The sequence below is a fragment of the Eschscholzia californica genome, unplaced genomic scaffold, assembly GCF_041429995.1.
Source record: "Eschscholzia californica isolate CP2 unplaced genomic scaffold, dmEscCali1.0.p SCAF_5, whole genome shotgun sequence".
Lineage (NCBI taxonomy): Eukaryota > Viridiplantae > Streptophyta > Magnoliopsida > Ranunculales > Papaveraceae > Eschscholzia > Eschscholzia californica.
In genome coordinates this window covers 19,730,028-19,752,196 of record NW_028238472.1, presented here as the reverse complement: position 1 = coordinate 19,752,196, position 22,169 = coordinate 19,730,028, and the positions used below count along the sequence as shown (strand labels likewise).

The 22,169-nt window shown below is 35.2% G+C and overlaps 1 protein-coding gene across 1 annotated transcript; it reads right to left on the bottom strand.

Moving 5' to 3' along the window:
- On the bottom strand, nucleotides 1–7,424 carry LOC147537695 (DEAD-box ATP-dependent RNA helicase 10-like). The gene is made up of 14 exons (XM_086640404.1): nucleotides 7,122–7,424; nucleotides 6,824–6,979; nucleotides 6,586–6,709; nucleotides 6,337–6,406; nucleotides 4,878–4,940; nucleotides 4,728–4,802; nucleotides 3,380–3,499; nucleotides 2,125–2,166; nucleotides 1,880–1,954; nucleotides 1,398–1,544; nucleotides 1,084–1,221; nucleotides 728–839; nucleotides 549–637; nucleotides 1–271 (listed from the first exon to the last, which is right to left on the bottom strand). Exons 2-14 carry the CDS (start codon nucleotides 6,963–6,965, stop codon nucleotides 146–148), a joined length of 1,323 nt encoding a protein of 440 aa, XP_086496530.1. The 5' UTR covers nucleotides 6,966–6,979; nucleotides 7,122–7,424; the 3' UTR covers nucleotides 1–145.
- Between the last annotated feature and the right edge of the window lie 14,745 nt (nucleotides 7,425–22,169).

Below are 22,169 nucleotides of genomic sequence, written 5' to 3'. Positions count from 1 at the left end.
TTGCTTAAACAAGGAACTCCTTTCTATAAATAAATAATTCCTGGAACAATAACACAAAAATAATTTCGTAAAACTTAAGGATCAAAATTTAGTTTTAAGATATTAAACATGATTTTTTGTTATACTTCCAAAGCATAAGGAATATTCATCGACGGTTTGGCTTTGGCTTCTTGGTCGACTTCCCTCCCTTGTTTAAATATCTATCTGCTTCTTCACCACCTTCTTCATCTCGTCCTCTTCTTTTCCTTGGACCTCCGCCCTCTTTGAGTTTCTGTAAAAACATCCAATTTTCTTTCAAATTGAGTGAAGACTATGTATAATCTATAACAGAAGAAAAGCTTCATTCAGGAAAGACTCCAATAAGACTAGTTCCCTAGAATATATCACAGTTTCAATGTCGATGTTAAACAACTCCAAAACAGTTGCAATTTTTCATCAAAACGAGATACCTTAGAGGAAATGATCACAACTAATTAACAAGAAAAGAAAAGGCAATCACTATAGCGGTAACTGTTATTATACTACTAGGAAGAAGGATGTGGAATTACTGTGAGAGTGATTCTTTTGGCTTCTGTGACACGGTCGAGCAAGACTAGTACTTCCTCTTCTTGAGCAGGAAACTCTGGAAGCTTCATCCCTGAAACAAATGTCAGACATATTTGAGCCCCTGGAAACAGAACCACATAATTTTTCTTTCCCATTAGTATGAAAAAAAATGAGGCCTTACCGATAAGCTTCTCTATCTGGATGAACCACTCCAATTCATATTGGTTTACAAGAGAAATTGCAATCCCTGATCTTCCTGCCCGAGCGGTTCTACCCACTCTATGAATGTAATCCTGTTCCAAAATTTGTAATATGAGGGAAGCACATAATTCTGTGAGATTAAATTGAAAAGAAGCACAAATAGCTAACTGGAAAATTAAAACGGAACTTTTTAAAGGAGTTGGGCAGAAGAGAACAGCAAAACAAATGACGAGAAGTATTATAAGATTTGAATGTCAACAGAAAGATGGATCTCTAGGGTAAAACCGAATCTAGGTCTGAAAACCAACAAGGAATCAAAAGCTGAAAAATGCGAACCTTGGAGTTGGTAGGGATATCATAATTAATAACCATGTCGACAGATGGAATATCAAGTCCTCGACTCGCAACATCAGTGCATAACAATACGTTACATTCTCCAGCCTTGAACTTGTTCAAAGCTCCAAGTCTCTTTCCCTATCCACGGAAGAAAACACAAAGAATCAAATACAAACTATTATGTACTGGAAGTTTCACATGCTACCAAAACTTTGACACATTTTTGCTTTTCTCCAGATGAATTTCTTTTTAACTCCGCACATATTAAATTGAAATATACAATAGACTACCATATAAGGAAATTCAGAAAGTACCTGAGTCATTTGGCCACTTATAGGGATAGCCCTTAATCCAAGGTTCCGGAGAAGCAGAGCAAGAAGACGAGTTGCCTCACATGTACGAGTAAAAACCATTGACGTACTTCCAGACATCTCACTCAAAATAAATACAAGGTAGCAATCCTGAGGGTGCACAACAAACATCATTTTACCGTAAGGCATCAACCATGATAAGCTTTGTCTAATGTTAGTCATAATCATTTGATATCTAATGATATTTCTTCTGGAGTTAATTTTCTATATCTCCAGATAACAACAAATTCAATAGCCACAGAATCCCTTAAGAGAAGATCGCATAAATGTGAATCTGTCCATGCACAATCTCTTTAAGGAGAAATTATTTGACATTAATAAAATAGAGATCTGTGACTATGGACCTAAATTTTCACTATCACACTTCAAGTAGGTCACATGTATGTCCGTACTCCAGCACAACACAATAAAGGATGAGAGAATACCTTGTACTTCGCAGGAACAAACCGATATTGTTGCTTGAGTGTATCGACAGTTGAATATTTAGATGCTGCCTCAATCTGAACAGGTCAGAAACTGATTAGTAATGTAATAAATAGAACTATAGAACATAGTCATATAACCAAGAAAAACCATGACTCGTCTGTGATAGGTAAGTCACAAAATGTCATACAAACTTCCAGAATTTGATCGAAAATGCATGAATGACAAAGTATTATTGAATTTGTACCTTTACGGGATTCCTCAAACATGCTCTTTGTAGCTTGCGAACCTGGTCAATGGTAAAGCTTACTTTGTCAGATTATTATGCTTCTTTCATAACAAAATTTCTAGGGCAAAACAAACCTCAACAAAAAGCAGAAACTGACTAGTTTATTCGGACATTTTTGAATAACTTTTACTAATCCCAACATCTAATGATGTTAAAATCATACAAGTTTCGACTCACATCTCGTACTTAAAAATCGTTCTTGGCCCTGAATTGTCAGATTCATAAGTTGATTCGTACGACTAATAGTGACTCATGTGATTGAGTACGAATCTCAGGATTCAACTGTGTGGAAATTTCGATGTTTTTTTGTTTCAAACTTTCATCCCTTGTTCGAATAAATGTTAAAATAAAAATAGAAGGAAGAGAAAAAGGAAAATCAGGGAAGATTATTGAAAGCTTTCATTCAAGGTTAGAATGAAGACATACAGTTTAGCATGTATGTTTTTCTTCTTGTTCTTCTTTCCTCTTTTTCCTTTTTTCTTCTTTTTTCATCATATAAAGACTCCAACGAACTGTCTTTCTCTCTCTTCACTCACTCTTTACATCTTCTTCTCCCCTTGCTTATATTTTCTTCCTTTTACGACTTACTCTCTCTCTGAACAGACTTACTCTCTCTAGTACTCTGTTTTTTATAAGTATCTCATTTTCAATTATCACTCTCTGTTTTGGTATGTAGGTTTAGTAGTTTTTTTTTCTCCATTATTTACTGATTCCAGACTAGGAATGAATCCATGAAAAAGCAAAAGATTCTTCGGCAAAATCAGGGAATGAGGACAATTACCAAAACAGTCAGACATGTCGAGAGACGCAAACATATACAAGAAGTTCGAATGAAAACATGTAGTTAATGAATGGACAACAAACTCTCTAATGTCTAAGATGGACTAGGCAGAGGCAGCGAATCACACAGCTCGAAGAATTACCACTATTTTGGAGTTTTTTCACGACGACTGGGAACGAAAAGGTAGATTAATATTTATAAATTAAGAAAGGGGGTCTGGAAAAGTCTCACCGACTTTTAACACAAGCTAATCAAGGATAGGACAGACCTGATTTTCTAAGTTGGCGAAAGTAAAAGCCCGAAAAATCAGAGCTCAAGTGATTAACCTGAGCCACCTTATAATCTGTGGGTTGATTAGGTTAATGGCTGCTCTTCAATTAATTAAGCTCCAAAGCACGATAATGATGATAAAAATGAAATATCTAAATCTACCTTTTTGGTCATAGTAGCTGAAAACAAATACGTCTTGCGCTCCCGAGGAATGGCTTTCAATATATCATCAAGTGTTTTCTCGAAGTCTTCATTTAGTAACCTATCAGCCTCATCCAGGACCTGTTGACCATATAAAATAACGTAATTGTTATGTATAACTAAATGTCCACAAATCCACACATAATACACGCATAGTGTCACAGGAGAAAAATATGCCTGACAACATTATGACTTCGTAAATTTTGGTCCTAGTAGAAGTTTAAAGGGAACAAGACAGGGAAAAGGAAAAGGAATAACTACTTGGTTTATAGATGGTCATAATAATGACTAGGTATATGACCAAAAGATTTATTATTCTTTCATATGAAAATTTCATAGTTATCACAATAAAGGAGTAACAGATTTCTGCATTTTCACTCAAAATGCAACAGCGGTGACGCCTATGTACAAATCAAAGAAGTAGAAAATCTCATCTGACAATTAAATTAGTAAGACCCTGCAGGAAAGTTCTTGCACCAAATTAAGCTGATGAAGGATCTAAAAGCATGAAGTCTTGGCCAGTTGGCCTAAACTAAAACTACGACGATGTCCTTGCTATGTCACGGATAAAAGTTATGATAAATTAGTCCTCATTCTCATCTCAAACTTACAGAACAAAACAGTCAAATAGGATGCAAGTCCACAGGTTCCCTGATACATGGACACCAGGGGAGCATTGTCGTATTGGTATTTGATACTGATATTACGTAGTAGATACATGAATGGACCAACAAGAATACAACTCTATAAATATTATTTACTTGTTCAAGACTAACAAATTAACAATGTAACCTTCTTATTAGTCGTTATCTTACACGGAAAGGCATTGCCCGCACGATTGTGTACAAGTTCACACAAGATGTACATGAAAATTGTACCAAATGAAGTGACTTGGGTACCCGGTAGGACTTTCCAAGCACCTGATAGGCTGATACAGCAAAAACTTCTAAAAACGAGTACCAACTACAAATGTAAGGTTGAGTGGGACGTTCACTCAGTATTTTCCGGTAAATGGTTTTCCACCTCAAGGAGGTTTGTTCTAGAAAAAGTGAGTCGTCGCCTTGATCTGTATGCCTCCAGGCGTAGAAGGCGTACATTGATTTTGAGAAGAAAAGTCCACAGCATAATAAATTTGTGATACAAAAGAGATAATGATTGAGTTACTGACAAGTTACAATCAAAATGACGGTTCCACAAACTGAAGTTCTCTTTCAATCTATTTAACTATAAATGGTCAAACCACACAAAAAACCAAGGAAAGATCATTATGAGAAAACTGAATCTGTCCTCTAATGTTAGGAGTGTATACCAAGTATTGCAGTGTCCGAAGGCTAAAACCCTTTGTGTTAGTAAGATGATCCACAAGACGGCCAGGTGTCCCCACCTATTAAGAACAAATAGTCACTAGTTAAGACTTAAGACATCGTAACAAGATTAGTTACACCTGCATAACACTCACAACAATATGGGGCCTCTTTGCAAGGGCAATCGCTTGCTGCATCATATCCACCCCTCCAACAACCTGCAAGATGTTGTATCTTTACTATCAGTCTCAAAAGATTATAATGTAACCAAAATGAAGTGGCAAAAAACTGTTATAATCGTTAACTTTTTAGGGATTTCTCGTCATTCTCCCAAGACCTATTGCACACCTCCATTATGTAACCCACTTACTCTAGTTAGAAGACAAAACATGACAAAACTCAATGTAAAACAAAAAGATGAATTTCCTTCACACATTTACTATGTTAAATTCTTAATATTAAAAGCATATGTGTAACCTCTTATTCAAGGAATCATGGCCACGTTTCCTTGAACCCTGAATACATTCAAGAAAATTGAACAACGAGTCAGAAGCTCAGTCTTGACTTTTATCATTTTTTAACTGACCTTAGGTTTATTATGGCCCTTTGTACTCTATCACCCCACTAACTTATCATTTATCAATACAGTTACTTGCACAGACCGGGTTTTCTCATACACGGATGCATATGCAGATAAAATCATTAATATAACAATGGTGACATACCAAAAGATCCAAATTAGCCTCTGACATGGATAAATTTCAATCTAAACTAAGGAGCAGGGGAGAGGCCACTAAGGGACCTGTGGGGTTGGGGCACGTGTCCCGATGGCCCAAAATTGGCCTTGCCCCCAAAAACCTTAATATCATCCAATTAAAGCACAAATGCACAATTGCAATGTGGTCGATAGTTAACTTTAAATTCATGCAAAATATGACTCCTGGCCACTATATATATATAATGATTACATGAATATGTTTCTTGTAAAAAAGAGTTCTACAAAATCGGCTTTGATTCAAATTTGTCAATAAAAAGAATTACACGCTAAGCATTTTGTTAACGATATTCTCGTACACCAAAACAGTATTTTGGCACTACCTGATTAAATAAACATTTAATATATTGAATTAAAATATTATGGAATAAGAAAAAAGTGTGCATACTGAGAGATATTTTTGGCCTCGCCACTAGGAGAAGGAAATAACAACATCACGTGGATAATGTCGAATTTAAAAAGGAAAAAAAGCAATTCAAATACAGAGAAATAAGCCATAAGAGAAACACAGTGAGATGAGAAGAACAGGGGCTTTCACCAAAAATAATTCACACGCGAGTTATAGGAGGATATAAAGTGTTGTTCTTCTAGCCTCTAAACCATCATTGGAGGCAGCCTGTTTCTCAATAACCAAATAACGAGGTTCTCCCATTAAGGAGCAAAACTCTCAAACTTAACAATAAAACTACCTTTCAGTTTACAGTATCACTCATACTATTGTCTAAAAGGCTCAAACTTAAGATCCAATCTACCTTAAAACATCTAATTATGTATAGACATAGTTTCATATAACTTATTCTAGTCTGTCAACATAAAGAACGGTGTATAGAAACTCTTACCACTGCACACTTGACTCCAACACCAGATCCCAAAGCTTCAAACTGTTCGGCAATCTGAATTGCGAGCTCACTAGAGCAGAATAAGAGAAAGTAAGAAAAACCTAACAGTAAGATGAAACTCAAATTATAGAATACAATGTGAGACCGTCTTTGAATAACTTGTCTTTCGGCATATATTACTTAAGTATGTGAGATAAACCAAAGTCCATTTATGAAAACGAAACCAAAATTAGAGATTAGAGACTTCACCGTGTTGGGGAGAGCACGCAAGCGAAGAAAGCTTTGGGGGTCTCTAAGAGAGCATTGAGAATGGGAAGAGCAAAAGCTCCTGTTTTACCAGAACCAGTTTGTGCAAGCCCAATCAAATCCTTTCCTGAACAAATAGAAATTAAAACAAATAAACAACATGAAAATATGAAAATCTTGTAATGGGTTTTCATTAAAGAGTCCGATTTTCAGTTAGGCTATATTGCAACTTATAGGTAACCTTCAAGAGCATGAGGAATGGCCTCGGATTGAATTTTGGAAGGGTTTTTCCAGCCCAAGGTATCACATGCTTCAGCTAGTTGCTCGCATATGCCCAAGTCCTTGAACGTCATCACTTTTTCATCATCTAAATTTGGTTCCATTGGAATTGCTTAACCTAATAATCAACCAAAACTTAATTTATATAAGTTAATTCCAGAAGAAGAGGCAAAAAGTAAGTCTGGTGATTACAGTCCGACGGTTAACCTGTTGCCGGAGAAGAAAGAAATAAGATGAATTTTAATGGACGGAGAAAGTACCTGAGGGGAGAAGAAGAGGCAAAATGTAAATTGAGGAATTAGGGTTTTTTTTGAAAGAGGAATTAGGGTTTGCTTCTACTCCAATAGCCAGAACTAACGAAAAGAATTGAGGGTTTTAAGAGACAAGGGGGTTAACGTCAAATCGTCCCAAGTTTATACTACCTCCTTAATTCTTTAGAAAGGCCAGCGCTTCGGGGAAAGCTAGATGCCTAGATAGTTTCCTGGGTGCGAAGACTTAGTCAAAAATTGGTCAATTTTATTCTGTAAATTGTTAGGGGGAAAAATAAAAAATCTCCACCTCACCTCATCATTTTCACCGGCGAAGGTCGTCGGCCGGTCAATTTTCCAGCCGGCGACCTTCAAACATTAAAAAAAATATATATATATTTCTCTCTCCTCTCTCTCTCTAAATTTTTTTTTATTTTAAGACCTAGATTTGGTCTTTCTGTTCGTGAGGAACAGATCTGTTCTTCACGAACAGACCATGAATCTGTTCGTGAAGATCAGACCAGATCTAGGTCTTAAAACACAAAAAAAAGTTTTTTTTTTAAGAGAGAGAGATGATGAGGTGGCAGAGATGGAGGAGAGAGGTGAGGTGGAGAGTTTTTTATTTTTATTTTGAAACATATTCCCCATAAAATATGTTTCCCCGGACAATTTTCAAAATTTTGCATATTCCCTTTAAAATTTCACACCCCGAAAACTATTTAGCTTTCCCCAAAGCGCTAGCCTTTAGAAAGTCGACTCATATTTCATTTCATTATTTTGACTTACCCCCTCAGTTAAATTAGTATATTGCAGATGCCCCTTTTTGATTTTTAACTGAACTAATTGTTAGAATAATATATGTAATAGTTAGAGTTTGTTTAGTAATTTGCCCTTTAAGGACCTTTTAGTCTTTTATCATTAGTATATATTTGTTAAGTTGTAAACCTAATTGAATGAATGAGATCCATAGCAACCATTATAATGTTTCTCCTCTTCCTTCTTCTATTTGATTATTGTTATTGATTTTCACATGGTATCAGAGCATGGTTAGTATTGTTTTTCTATGGTTTGAGTTAGAAGATGAAGATGGTTTGGTTTTGGTTTTATTAGTGAATTTGTTGCGGACATTTTTTTTGGATTTGGAGAAGGTTTGTTGATTAGTTTGTGATTTGATTTAGGTAGTAGTTTTGTTTTTCGGAGGCGAGCGAAGGTGGTTTTCTTAAAAAAAAAAAAGTGGTTCTGTAAAAAAGGGTTTTGGAATTTGGAGAAGTTGTTTTTAGTGTTTGGAAGGCTGTTTGGGTCGGGGTAGTTTAGCAAAAGATTCAAGTGGTTTATTAGATTTAGGTGGTTTATTGGATTTGAGTGGTTTGTGTATTGTAAAAGAAGGTGGTAGAAGAGGGTGGTTTTTTGTTTTTGTTGAAAGTTTGGAAAGGTGGTTTTAGGAAACGGGTTTTGGAAGATGGGTTTTAGTTGTTGATTTGATGGGTGGATTGGTAGATTGGATTTGAAAAAAAAAAAAAGTTGGCTTTTTGAATGGCGGTTTTACGGATTGAAAGATGTTTTAATGATTTTGGATTTGTTTAGGTTGTTTCTGTTGGGTGTTTTTCTGTTGGGTGGTTTTGTTGGATTAAAGGAAGATGCGGTTTTGAGCTAGTAGTTTTTGGTTATTTCTTTGGCAGTTTAGATGTGAAGATAAGGGGCGGTTTGGGGGTTGAAGGTGGTTTCTAGAAAAATCAGCAGGAGAGAGGTTGTGATAGCTATGGTGCGTTTGGTTTTGGTAGTTTTGAAGGTGGTTTGAGCGGTTTTGGCTGGAATGTGTTTGGATGTTTTGTGGAGGTGTTTTTTGGTGGATTGAAAAGGTGGTTTTGTTGTTTGATGGGTAGTTTTGGTGAAAATGAAGAGGTAGTATTTGAAACAGTGATTGAACAAGGGTGGTATTTGAACAAGGGCTTGTTTGGTTGGAGTGTTAGTTGGAAAATCATTTTTCTTCAATGGACCGTTTGGCTTCCGCAGAAAAGTTATTTTCTCGTTACAGATCTGGTATTGTTACTTCGCACTTCTTCGTATTTCTTTAGCTATAGTTTCTTTGTGGTGTTGTTTTAATCTTTGGGGGTAAAAAAAAGTGCTTTAATATGGTTATTAGTTTGGAATGGTATTGAATGACAATTTTGATTTGATTGGTAGTTTTGAATGACATTGATGGTATTGAATGGTAGTTTTGGTTGGGATTTGATTTGAGTGGTTTTTCGATAAGGTGGTTTTGGAATTTGGAGGAGGTGGTGGTATTAAAATATTTGAAAGTGGTTTTGGATTTGTTATTGAATTTGTTGGCGGTTGTGATTTGTTATTTGAATATTGGGCAGCAACATTTACATTTTCGATCTAGGTAGTATGGCATTTGAATTTTGGGCAGTACTGCACTTGAATGGTGGCAGTATTGCATTTGGATTGTCGGCAATATGGCATTTGAATGTTGGCGATATTGCATTTGCATCTTCTTCTCCTCTTTGGGCAATATTGCATTTGCATCTTGTTCCACCTTTGGGTAATGTTGCATTTGAATCTTCTTCCTCGTTTGGGTAATATTGCATTTGCATCTTCTTCCTCCTTTGGGCAATATTGCATTTGCATCTTCTTCCTCATTTGGGCAATATTGCATTTCGCATCTTCTTCCTCCTTTGGGCAATAATATTGCATTTGAATCTTCTTCCTCCTTTGGGCAAATATTGAATTTGCATCTTCTTCCTCCTCCTTTGGGCAATATTGCATTTGCATCTTCTTCTCTCCAACAATTGCATCTTCTTCTCCGTTTGCAGTTTGAAAGTAATTTGTAGTATTGGATTTTGGTTTGCAGTATCGGATATTGGATTTTGGTGGGCAATATTGGATTGTCGATTTTGGTTGCCTGTATTGGATTTTGGTTTAGCGGTTTTGCAGTAATTTGCAGTATTTGGTTTAGCAGTGACTTGTTCACCAAGTCACACTCGGTTCCACGCTTTCGTTGTTTAGCTAGCAAACTCTCGATGTTTTTCAGCATCGCATCGTGAGTTTGAGGGAGGGTGTTAGAATAATATATGTAATAGTTAGGGGTTGTTTAGTAATTTGTCCTTTAAGGACCTTTTAGTCTTTTATCATTAGTATATATTTGTTAAGTTGTAAACCTAATTGAATGAATGAGATCCATAGCCTCCATTACAATGTTTCTCCTCTTCCTTCTTCTCTTTGATTATTGTTATTGATTTTCACACTAATCTCCTCGGAATTGATAGGTTTTTTTTTTTTTTTTTTTGAAATACTACTGCTAATTAATTAAAAACGTTAAGTCTGGTTACAATACAGATGAGAAATACAAAGCGGAATATTTGACCAAATCTTTTCTCCCACTTGAGTTCTTGTCCATTTTGCTAACTTGTCAGCCGGTTTGTTTTGTTCTCTCCTGATATACGAAAAGGTGATTCCATGAAATTGAGGAAGCAAATCTCCAATTTTCTGGATATGCGTATGGGCTTGCCATTAAATATGATGCTTTTTGTTGTCGACATCGCGAATGAGTTTTTGATTGTCACTATCTATACATATGAATAGCCGATGGTTTTGTCGCTCCCGTTGTATCCCCATCAGGAGGGCAATGGCTTCACTCTTCTCACTAGTTCGAGCTTTTGTAGAAGCTGTTTTAGCTGCGATCATATGAGCACTGTGATAATGACAAACATTACTTATCCCACCAAGTTGAGCTTATATAGTGAAACTAAAAATTGAGATATATCTATTTTGATGAGTCGAAGATTCATTATGTTTCTTAATGTTAATACACACATGAAAATCAGAAACTAACTTTGGTGTAGGTTAAAAATATCAGATAATTCCTAAAGAAGATTCCAGACTTACATAAATTTCAAGGCAAACAGAGGTACCTTCACCAACTAAATGATCGTGTTTCAGATAAGAAATCGGCAAAACCCTAACTAGAAACTTAAAGATAGAGATAGACAAAGAAAATATCATGTTCTTCAATCTCGATACTTCATGGTATCACTTTGCGTATTTTCACCCTTGGCCTTATAAGCGTCATCATCGAAATCTTCATATAGGGAAGTAGCACAAAACATAACAAATGAATGATCATAGAAAGCAAATCATCAAAGAGGTGAAAAATCTTTCTTCACAAAAAAATCTTCCTTATATCGAGTAAGAAGAACCGAGATATATCCATTTCCATGTATCAATATTCACTATCTTTCTTAATGGTAATATACACATGAATAATCAGAAATTGTCCCTGTAAAGTTACAAATATCGTATAATTCCTAATGAAGATTCCAAATGTTCTAAATTTCAAGGTAAACATGTTGAAATATCTTTCTATATATTAAGATATCCCATATAATAGATATTAGGAAATATCAAATATTAGAAACTAGTAAGAATTAGGAACTAGTAAATATATTAGTATAAACTATTAAGAAACTAGTAAAATATTAGAAACTAGTAAAGTTAGAAACTAGTAGTATTGTAACTCTATAAATAGAGTCTTATATTTCTTTTGTAATCCATCAAGGAATAAAACAATTTCTTTGATCAATTTCAACTTGGTACCAGAGCCAAAAGTCCTAAATTTGTGTTTGGGAATTTATATTGATTGAAAGAGAAGAGCCTTTCATCTTCATCTTGTTTTTCCGGTTTAGCTAAAGTGAAGGGCAACTGATGCTTCCGTAATAATGACTCTCAATAAGGCAAATTCAAATTTTGCTAAAGTTGTTGGTCAATCTGACAAAATTACTTATAAGTGTACACACTGCAACAAAATTGGTCATACCAAAAGTCATTGTTATGAACTATTAGGCTATCCAGAATGGTGGGATCATAATCGAAAGAAAAACTCTAAGAAGACCCTTGTAGATCCAACTGTTAAGCAAGCTTCATCGACGATAGCCACTACAGGTAATGTAGGCAAGACTTTAAATATGTCTACACAATTTTCGAATAGTACTTGGATAATTGATTCTGGTGCTACAGATCATATGACTTTTGATTTTAGACAGGTCTCAACCATAAACGAATCTTCACATAAATATGTCTCTACTGCCAATGGCACCTCGGTCCCTGTTGTAGGGGAAGGACCTATAACTCTAACGAACACATTGAACTTAGACTCTGTTTTGGTTGTCCCATCTTTAGATCATAATTTGTTATCAGTGTCTCAAATAACCACCACTCTATTTTGTGTTGTCATCTTTTGGCCTGAATTTTGTGTCTTTAAGGACATCCGGACAAGGCAAACAATTGGTTATGGTGTTAGGCGAGGAAAGTTGTATTACTTGGATTTAGTATCTGAAAGCTCTAATAAATTGCGTCAGGCATTAGTAGTGAACAATTCTGAAATAAAAAATAAAGATGAAATATGGTTATGGCATCGCCGTCTGGGGCACGCCTCCTTTGGTTACCTTAAGAAGTTATTTCCATCGCTATTTATTAAATGCGATGTTTCAAGTTTTCAATGTGATGTTTGTGCACTTGCAAAAAGTCATCGTGCATCGTTTCCGTTAATTTTAAATAAAAGTCCAACTCCTTTTATGATCTTACATTCCGATGTCTGGGGTCCATCTAAGGTTCCTACTTTGGGTGGGGCTCGGTGGTTTGTTACCTTTATTGATGATTGTACTAGGATGACTTGGGTGTGTTTGATGAAATCTAAAAGTGCGGTAAAGTTATTGTCTCAGAAGGTTCATAAACTGTTAGTACTCAGTACAACGCAAATGTTCAGATACTTCGTAGTGACAACGGAGGAGAGTATATGGATCATGAACTTCAAACTTATTTGGTTTCTCATGGTATTGTTCATCAAACTACTTGCCCAAATACCCCTCAACAAAATGGGGTCGCTGAAAGAAAGAATCGTCACTTGTTAGAAGTTATCAGGGCTATGTTGATCGAAACACATATGCCATTATCTTATTGGGGAGAAGCATTTCTTGCTGCAACCTATTTAATTAATAGAGTACCATCTAGTACTATTGATTTTAAGACTCTTTTTCAAGCTCTATCGGATGCTACAACTTCTCCGACAGTTTCAAATTTACCTCCCCGTGTCTTTGGGTGTGTAGCATTTGTTCATCTTCATGAGCACCAACGCACAAAATTAACTCCAAGGGCATTAAGATGTGTATTTGTAGGGTACGGTGCAAATCAGAAAGGGTACAAATGTTATCATCCTCCAACTAAACGAATGTTTGTTACATCGGATGTTATCTTTCATGAAGATTCTAAGTATTTTTCACCTGGGTCTGAACTTCAGGGGGAGAAAACTAAGCAGGAAATTCTGACTCTTGATTATGAAGAAACGGATAATCATGTAGAAGATAACAAAATTGGATCTAATATTGAAGTAAATTTGATTCTTGAAGAAATAAGTAGAGCTGAAATTGAAATTCCAGAATTACCAACACCTGAATCGGTAATGGAAGAAAGTGTTAATGAAATCGTTGAACAAATTGTGCATTCACCTCCAACTGAAGCCGTTGAACCAAGGGTTAGTAATACACCAAACCAATCAGTTGTCGAGGATGTTTCTGAAATACCTTCCGAACCACCTAGGAAAATATTACCGTCGCGTCAAACCAGAGGTATTCCTAAACCGACATATGAACCTGAGCTGTCTAGTAGAGTCAAATATCCTATGAGTCAGTATGTGTCAGATCATCGGTTGTCAGAATCAAATAAGTCGTTTGTAAATCAATTATCTACTGTATATATTCCTAACAATGTACAGGAAGCCTTATCTGATTCAAAATGGAAAGCAGCTATGAATGAGGAGATGAAATCCTTACAAAAGAATGACACTTGGGAGCTAGTTGATCGTCTAGAAGATAAAAATCCAGTGAGATGTCGGTGGATTTATTCAGTGAAATATAAAGCAGATGGTACAATTGAACGTTACAAAGCGAGATTAGTGGCAAAAGGCTACACTCAAACTTATGGAGTCGATTACACAGAGACATTCGCTCCAGTTGCAAAAATCAACACTGTTCGCGTCTTGTTATCGTTAGCAGCAAATTTAGATTGGCCACTATAACAATTTGATGTAAAGAATGCTTTTTTTGCATGGGGAACTATTAGAAGAAGTCTATATGGACCTTCCACCGGGATGCAAGATACCACAAATACATAGCCAGAAGGTATGTAGATTAAAAAAGTCATTGTATGGATTAAAACAATCACCAAGAGCGTGGTTTGGAAGGTTTACAAAGGCTATGAAGGAATTCGGTTATCACCAAAGCAATTCTGACCATACCTTATTTACAAAAAGGCAGAAAGGAAAACTCACAGCACTTATTGTATACTAGGGTATATCCCGTGCCCTAGGGCACGGACACTTGTATCAATCAAATGTCACGAAATTTATTATCATATTTTATTGAGAGATGGAGAAAAAGATTTTTATTAGTTATTATTTTTTGTATTATTTTTTTGTTTATTTTCTCTTAAATTAGTTATTATTTTATTGAGAGAGAGTGAGAGAGAGAGAGATTTTAATTTCTTTTCTTAATCATTGAAATTTATTTTGTTTCTTTTTTTCGTAAATTAGTTATTTTATTTCTAAGAAGGCAAGGATTATTGTTTTTTAAATAGGTAACTTTATTTCTACGAAGGACTATATTTTAAATTTTGAGAAGGGCTTCTAGACAATATCCTTTATTAAAGAAGGATGTTTGTCCCAGTCATCGTTTTCCCTTCTGTTTTATTATATAGATGTTGATGACATGGTGGTTACTGGGGATGATCTTGAAGAACGAAAGGCTTTACAGAATTACTTATCTAAAGAGTTTGAGATGAAAGACCTTGGTCCATTGAAATACTTTCTTGGAATTGAAGTATCTCGATCTAGTAATGGAATTTTCTTATCCCAAAGAAAGTATACTTTAGATTTGTTACATGAGGTGGGTATGTCAGCGTGTGAGCCGATTGATACACCTGTCGAAGAAGGATTAAAGTTATCAGTGGAGCCTAATCAGATACCGGTTGATAAAGGAAGATATCAACGACTGGTTGGAAGGTTGATGTACTTGGAGCACACGAGACCAGATCTTGCATATGCGTTAAGTATTGTTAGTCAATTTATGCACAATCCCGGTGAAAAACACATGAATGCTGTTTTACGCATTTTGAGATATTTGAAGGCGGCTCCTGGAAAAGGTATTTTGTTTACTAAAAATTCGAGTTGTCGAACTATTGAAGTATATACTGATGCAGATTGGGCCGGTGAAGTAAATGGTAGGCGATCAACTGCAGGATATTTTACCTTTGTTGGTGGAAATCTTGTTACATGGAGAAGTAAAAAACAGAATGTTGTTGCACGTTCAAGTGCAGAGTCTGAATTTAGAGGAATGGCTGATGGCATATGTGAAGCGTTATGGTTAAGACTCCTGTTGGATGATTTAGGATATCCTTCTGAAAGACCAATTCAATTATATTGTGACAATAAAGCAGCATGTGATATTGCTCACAATCCAGTCCAGCACGACCGCACAAAGCATGTTGAGGTGGATCGATGTTTTATTAAAGAAAAGTTGGAAGACAACATTATAGAGTTACCAAAGGTCCGATCTGAAGATCAGTTGGCTGATGTTCTTACCAAAGCAGTTTCAAGTCGAATATTTTCGAAAATGGTAGACAAGTTGGGCATGTGCGATATCTATGCACCAACTTGAGGGGGAGTGTTGAAATATCTTTCTATATATTAAGATATCCCATATAATAGATATTAGGAAATAGCAAATATTAGAAACTAGTAAGAATTAGGAACTAGTAAATATATTAGTATAAACTATTAAGAAACTAGTAAAATATTAGAAACTAGTAAAGTTAGAAATTAGTAGTATTGTAACTCTATAAATAGAGTCTTATATTTCTTTTGTAATCCATCAAGGAATAAAACAATTTCTTTGATCAATTTCAACTAACAGAGATACATTTACGAACTAAGTGACTGTTCTTCAGAAAACAAATAGGTAAAACCCTAATTTAAGAAGTTAGATATAGAGAAACAAAAAAGGAATCGTGTTTATGCAGTCAATCACTGTAGCGACATAATGAGATTGGATGAGTCGCAAAACCTAAATTTTGGAGCTAACCTTTTTTTGTGAGGGGGATTACGCAGAGATGAGGCAAATATTGAACTTGATGATACATAAATAGCCATCCGTTGACTGACGTAAAGATGTTAAGAATTGACCAGAAGCCTAACGGGTCAACCCGTCTTAAGGCAACAGGACCGCTGGGCCCAAAGAGATCCGCCACCTAATCCTAGAACTGGGATGTCGGCCAAATCATCTAAAGAACTTCAACCATGTTTTGCCTAAAACACTACTAGGTCTGCCCTGGGATTCGCAAGAAGTATAGGGGGTTCACGTAAACAAGATCGATGCCGTACGCCCATTGGAAGGCAGAAGCGCTCTGCATGCTTACCGACTTAATCCTGAACCTTCCTAAAGATCTCAGTTGGCTACGATCCTAAGCGTTTAATAAATTTGAGCTTCAAGAGTCTCAAAGGAGGAATCACTTCCTAGAAGATCTATCAACTCGACAGGATATCTACGATGTATCCTTGAACAGATGAACTTCTAATTATCCTAGATATGAGATAAACTCAAAAGGAAACCCTAACTACGAATAGTAGTCTTAACCTCGAATGGTGGATCAAAGCGCTTCATTCATACCGTCTATCACAGTCGGGCCAAGCAGCCTATAAAAGGGCACCTCATCACCTTCACCAAGGTAAGCTCATTACGTTCCACAAGGATCGCTCATTACTCATACTTTAACTGCAAAGGCAATCTGACTAGGCATGTAAACGGTAGCTTATCGGATCGGATACAACTATATCCGTATCCGATATCCGATAAGCTACCGGATATCCGAATCCGATAAATATCCGACGGATATTACATGTCAACATCCGAATTCGTATCCGCTAGTATTACCGGATATCCGACAACTATCCGATATCCGAGAAGAAAAAAACAGCCAAGTAAAATTGTAATCAAGTGCAACAGTACTCCTAAATCAAACAAGATTAAATTTGACATAACTTCCTCCAAAGATATCAGTCTAATTTCACTTTCCGACAACTATTCAAAATCAGCAACACAATTCATAAGTGTGGTTACTTGTTAATTTAAATTACGAAGTCATTGACTCAAGACAATATATAAGTTGCGAGGTGAAATGAAATCAAAAATCAAAAAGTTCTTCAAAAAGTCTTCGCTCTGAATTCGTTCTTTATCACAACCCCTGAAAATATAGATAAATTGTATTCATAATTCTGCATAACGATGGAAGAATAAACTCAAAACAATTATAACTTATATATATATATATATATATATATATATATATATATATATACACTACTTGAGTACAAACAAACACAAAGAATCAAGGGACAATTGTTATTAATACAATTGCATCTATTTATCACAATAACATACTGTCATATATTCTCCCATACATACACACATATTCTGCCTATGTATCACATCCAGAATCGACATATCAAAGGAGATAGTTTCACCTAATGTTGCAGACCCTCGTCACTAGTTGTATTGCGCTCTAGTGTCGCCTAGTCACCTATTCATACAACCATAGGATTTATACAACTAACTTCTGTCTATAAAAAAGTGTAATGGTCAATGTTCTGCCATTAAATAACATGTAGAGAACATAAGTCAAAGTAAATATGCATTCGAGCATTTGGGTACTGGTCACTTTAATCGTATACACTCTTAATGTGGTAGAGAACGAGAAAATGTCATCGTACTTTGATACATAGACGTTATTATATTCAAACTCTGGTTGTTGTCCTTATATTCAAAACTTTAGTCGAATCCTACTAGAGTCTAAAGATGTTAATACCAGATCATAATGTTGTCTTTCTCAAGCAAAATAAACATGGATTACTAAACGACGATTCGAAGTTTCATGTTAGACATAAAGCTATCTTACCTTTGGCATAAGCTCATCTCTTGATATGCATAACAAAGCATTTTTGTTCACCTGCAAAAAAAAGTCCCCAATTATTTTCCTCATAAACTTGTCTTCGCAAACAAATAGGAAAGAAACCATTCTGTTACTGAATGAACAGAAGAATCAAAATTCAAAGTTTTGTGTTTCTATCTTATATATAAACCCTAAAAATCATTGAAATGCAAACCCAAGTTTGAAGAATCAAATTTAAGAGATAAAAAAACTCACCAATATACGTCTTTTCTCCTTTGGAGAATTAAATTTCTTAACAGTTTTAACAAATGCTATATAACAAAAGTGACTCCAAGATAAGTCAAAGAAACATGTACTCCAAGATAAATTTCTTAACAGTTGTAACAAATGCTATAACCAAATTCGACAATCTGAAAAAGAAAAAGAAAATAAACTCAAAATCTGAAAAAGAAAAAGTATAACATGTACCCAACATATAATTCAGCTGCATTACAAAATCAAGTAGCACTTGATTGCTCATTCCTATTGTCCTACTCAAACTCAAAATCTGAAAAAAGAAAAAAGAATAATTAAAGAAACAAAGAAATCATTAAATGGCAAACTAATAGAAGATTAATATAACGTATTACCTACTAAAGATGGTAGCCAATCTTTTAAACAACTCAAGGCTTCGACTACTTCGGGAGCTAATGAAGATCTATATTCCGTGAGTATCCTGCGGCCACAACTTAAAGCGGATTCTGATGCTACCGTGGATACTGGAACCGCCAAGAAATCTCGAGCCATCTTATTAAGTGTAGGATACTGAACACCACAATTTCTCCACCAACGTAATACATCGAAACTCCAATCATCATTTTCTTTTGGAAACAACTTTTCTTCCAAGTATCTATCCAACTCTGATTTTGTAGTTTCTAAACACTTGTTGTAGGTTGTGACATTATGTAGAGGTAAAGTTCTTAACCTGCAAATAATGCAAATTAGCCATATCATATTCTTTTAACTACATAGAAACTATCTTCATATTGTGAGTGTAAAAGCAATCCATATATAGTATAACAATGATTCTAAAATATATATAGTACACACTTAAACAATTATGTACAAATATTAGCATAATAGCATTAAGGACATGGTGAATTGTTAAAATAAAACTATACATATGATATTACTTTCCTATGAAAAGAAACTCACATTAACTAAGAAGATAAAGCGCTAAAGTCCAAAGTCGAAACCACATGTGCAATTATAAGTCAAAACTCAAAAGGGATACGCATATATGGTTTACGGAGCAACATTTAATGCCTAAGAATCATAAAACTATACATATGGAAACTTCTGGAAAATCTACACAAGTATAAGAAACATGCTCGAGAATCTATGGGGTGAAGTGATTCGCCGTTCTGTTTCCTTCCACTAAACTAGAACAGTGCTCGAAATCAAAATTAGGGTCAACTCACCAATGAAAGCATAACAAGAGTTGTCTCCGGCCTTATAATCACCAATCACCTCCCTGTCATTGTAAATTTGTGACATTAAATGAAGAAAAAAAGAACATTTGGAATAATATGAATGTAAGCATCTTTAACTTCTAAACACTCGTAACACTGTATTTAAATCCTCGTCCTGCATTCGAACGAAAATATTCAAACATATCATCATTAATCATAATTCAGAGTAACAAACAACTCAATGTTTATGTTTATCCTAAAGATGGTGCATCTGATTTAACGTTGAACATTAAAGGCCAAGCATATCCCAAAAGAACTGACTATAATATTGATCTTCAAAAAAAATGAGGTGCACATTAAGTAATTATTGACTCACAAGGATTAACAAAGCTTGTGCCAATGGATTTGATGAATCAGTCCTTTTATAGAAATTTGAATCAATCAATAATTAATACCCTATTACTAAATCACTAAATCAATCCTTTTATGAAAACCAAACTTACCTAAGGTAGAGGTCTTCTTCTTCCTCTCTTCTCCAAACCAGATTCACCTGTTTCCCTCTTCCCTTCGTCAGACTTTAACGAGCATCTCAGAAACCCTAGCATTTAGAGAGAGAAAGAGAGTTAGAGAGAGAGAGAGAGTTAGACAGAGAGAGAGAGAGAGAGAGTTAGACAGAGAGTTAGATAGAGAGGACTTAGGGTTTGCCTTTTGCAAATTCTTTCAGTCTCCCACTTCTTCAGTTCTTCTGTTCTTCACGAGAGTTGTCGAGAGAGAATGAGAGACGAACATCAACAGGCGGTCTTGGGTTAAGTCATAAGGATTAAGGAACTATCAGAATCCGTATCCGATAAGTAACTATCCGAATCCAAATCCGAATCCGATATCCGAAATTTCAGATTCGAACTCAAAAATCGGATTCGAATACGAATCGGATGTCGAATATTCGGGTATCCATTAACAGGCTTAAATCTGACTGTCTTGAGCGTCGGAGAGGTTTCCAAACTCTTTACAGGTTTTCTCCCAGGTTTCTTCGGAAAGGATTAAGAGCTAAGAGAAGAAGTATCATTAATCTAGACGGAACGTCATTCAATCAGACGATCAAGCATCAAGGTCTCTATTTCCTAACTGATAACCGAATGTGACATTTTTCGACATCAGTAAAACTGAACTATTCTTCATAAACCTTAATGATTCTGGATGAGAGATAAAGATGAGGTAGAGATGATATCACTAGAATCTTATCAATACATAGGCATTCCACTGAAAGTAATCAAGTCGTTGAAAGCGTAACTAGGATTACAAATGACTTACTGATGTGGCGTGAGAATGCCACCTTTTTGTCACTAAACTTAGATAAGTTAATCCGATTTGTGTCGATTTTTAATAACGCGAGTGTCATGCAAGAAGCTAAGAACAAGTTCTGAAATAAAACAAACAAGACATCACTATTCCCTCTCACGCCAACACAAAGAGCAAGAACTGAAGGGAATTATACCCTTATACCAGTGTTTATAGCGGATAACGACATCTAATGTCTAACACTAGTATCCCCAAGATCATCATGCAAGACTAGTAATTAACTAATAGGAAGATAGTAGATTACCTTAATCGCTATTTCCCTCGAGCTAGTTGAATAGATTAAAGTAGACCAAGAGCTTCAAATGTAGCTCCCCTACTTGGGACACCGAACGGTGTATTCAATCTCCCTCCTTCAAATCTCGCTAGCACTCCAATGGTGGTTTGATAATAAGAAGACCTTCTTCCTGCTTGACTAGAAGATAGCTTGGGAATTAGCTCACTTTCTCCTCTCTAATGTTTTGTATAATAGACTAGGTATAACCCGTGCCTCCGACACGGGATGTTAAATTGAGTGTTTTATGTTTTCATTAGAAGTACTAAATTATATTCTTAGTTACATAAAAATTATATACAGATTCTTAAATTTAAAGAAGAAATAAATTATTAATTAGCAGAGTTTACGTAAGAACAATCAGAAAAATTATAAATAAAAAACCTAGTGAGATTTACCCACGAAGCGGAGATGTGATCCTATCGATTTACATAATTCCTAATGTGTAGTTTAAAGATGTAAGAATATTAACTAATTGACTCTTACTCATCTTAAAAAATATTTAAAAAAGAAAAAATAGATTTCAAATGGTCAAAATTAATGAAAAAGAATAACAATGAACTCTTCAAAAGATATTCTTCCCAACCAATTGGAAACGATTCGAGTGTTACAAAAAGATTAGAAATCAAAACTTTGAAAAATAAGTTATTCACTACAAAAAGATAAACATAGACGCTGAATCCGCAGGTTAGCCAAAATCACCATATAATGTTGTATAATAGAATGAAAGTAAAAGAAAAATGACATAGATAAGAGAGAAAGAGACTTGCTTAGTATCCACAATTGTATTTACAATTAAATATTTACAATTGTACTTACAATTGAACATTTTAGTATCTACAATTAAGTTTACAATTAAATTGTAAAAGAGCTATATGGGAATCTCGGTATTAATCATATATTGATTAATTAATATTTATCTTTTATAACCGAAGAACAATTCATTCTTGAGAATTTATAGAGATTCTTTAGAAGTTATGGAGG

What these genes read in the sequence shown, in the direction of transcription:
- LOC147537695 (XM_086640404.1), bottom strand. Translation starts at nt 6,965, where the DNA reads ATGGAACCAAATTTAGATGATGAAAAAGTGATGACGTTCAAGGACTTG. An exon ending in CATTCCTCATGCTCTTGAAG is followed by an intron (nt 6,710 to 6,823) that starts GTTACCTATAAG and finishes CTATTTGTTCAG; the next exon opens with GAAAGGATTTGATTGGGCTT. An exon ending in TAAGTGGCCAAATGACTCAG is followed by an intron (nt 1,222 to 1,397) that starts GTACTTTCTGAA and finishes TTCCGTGGATAG; the next exon opens with GGAAAGAGACTTGGAGCTTT.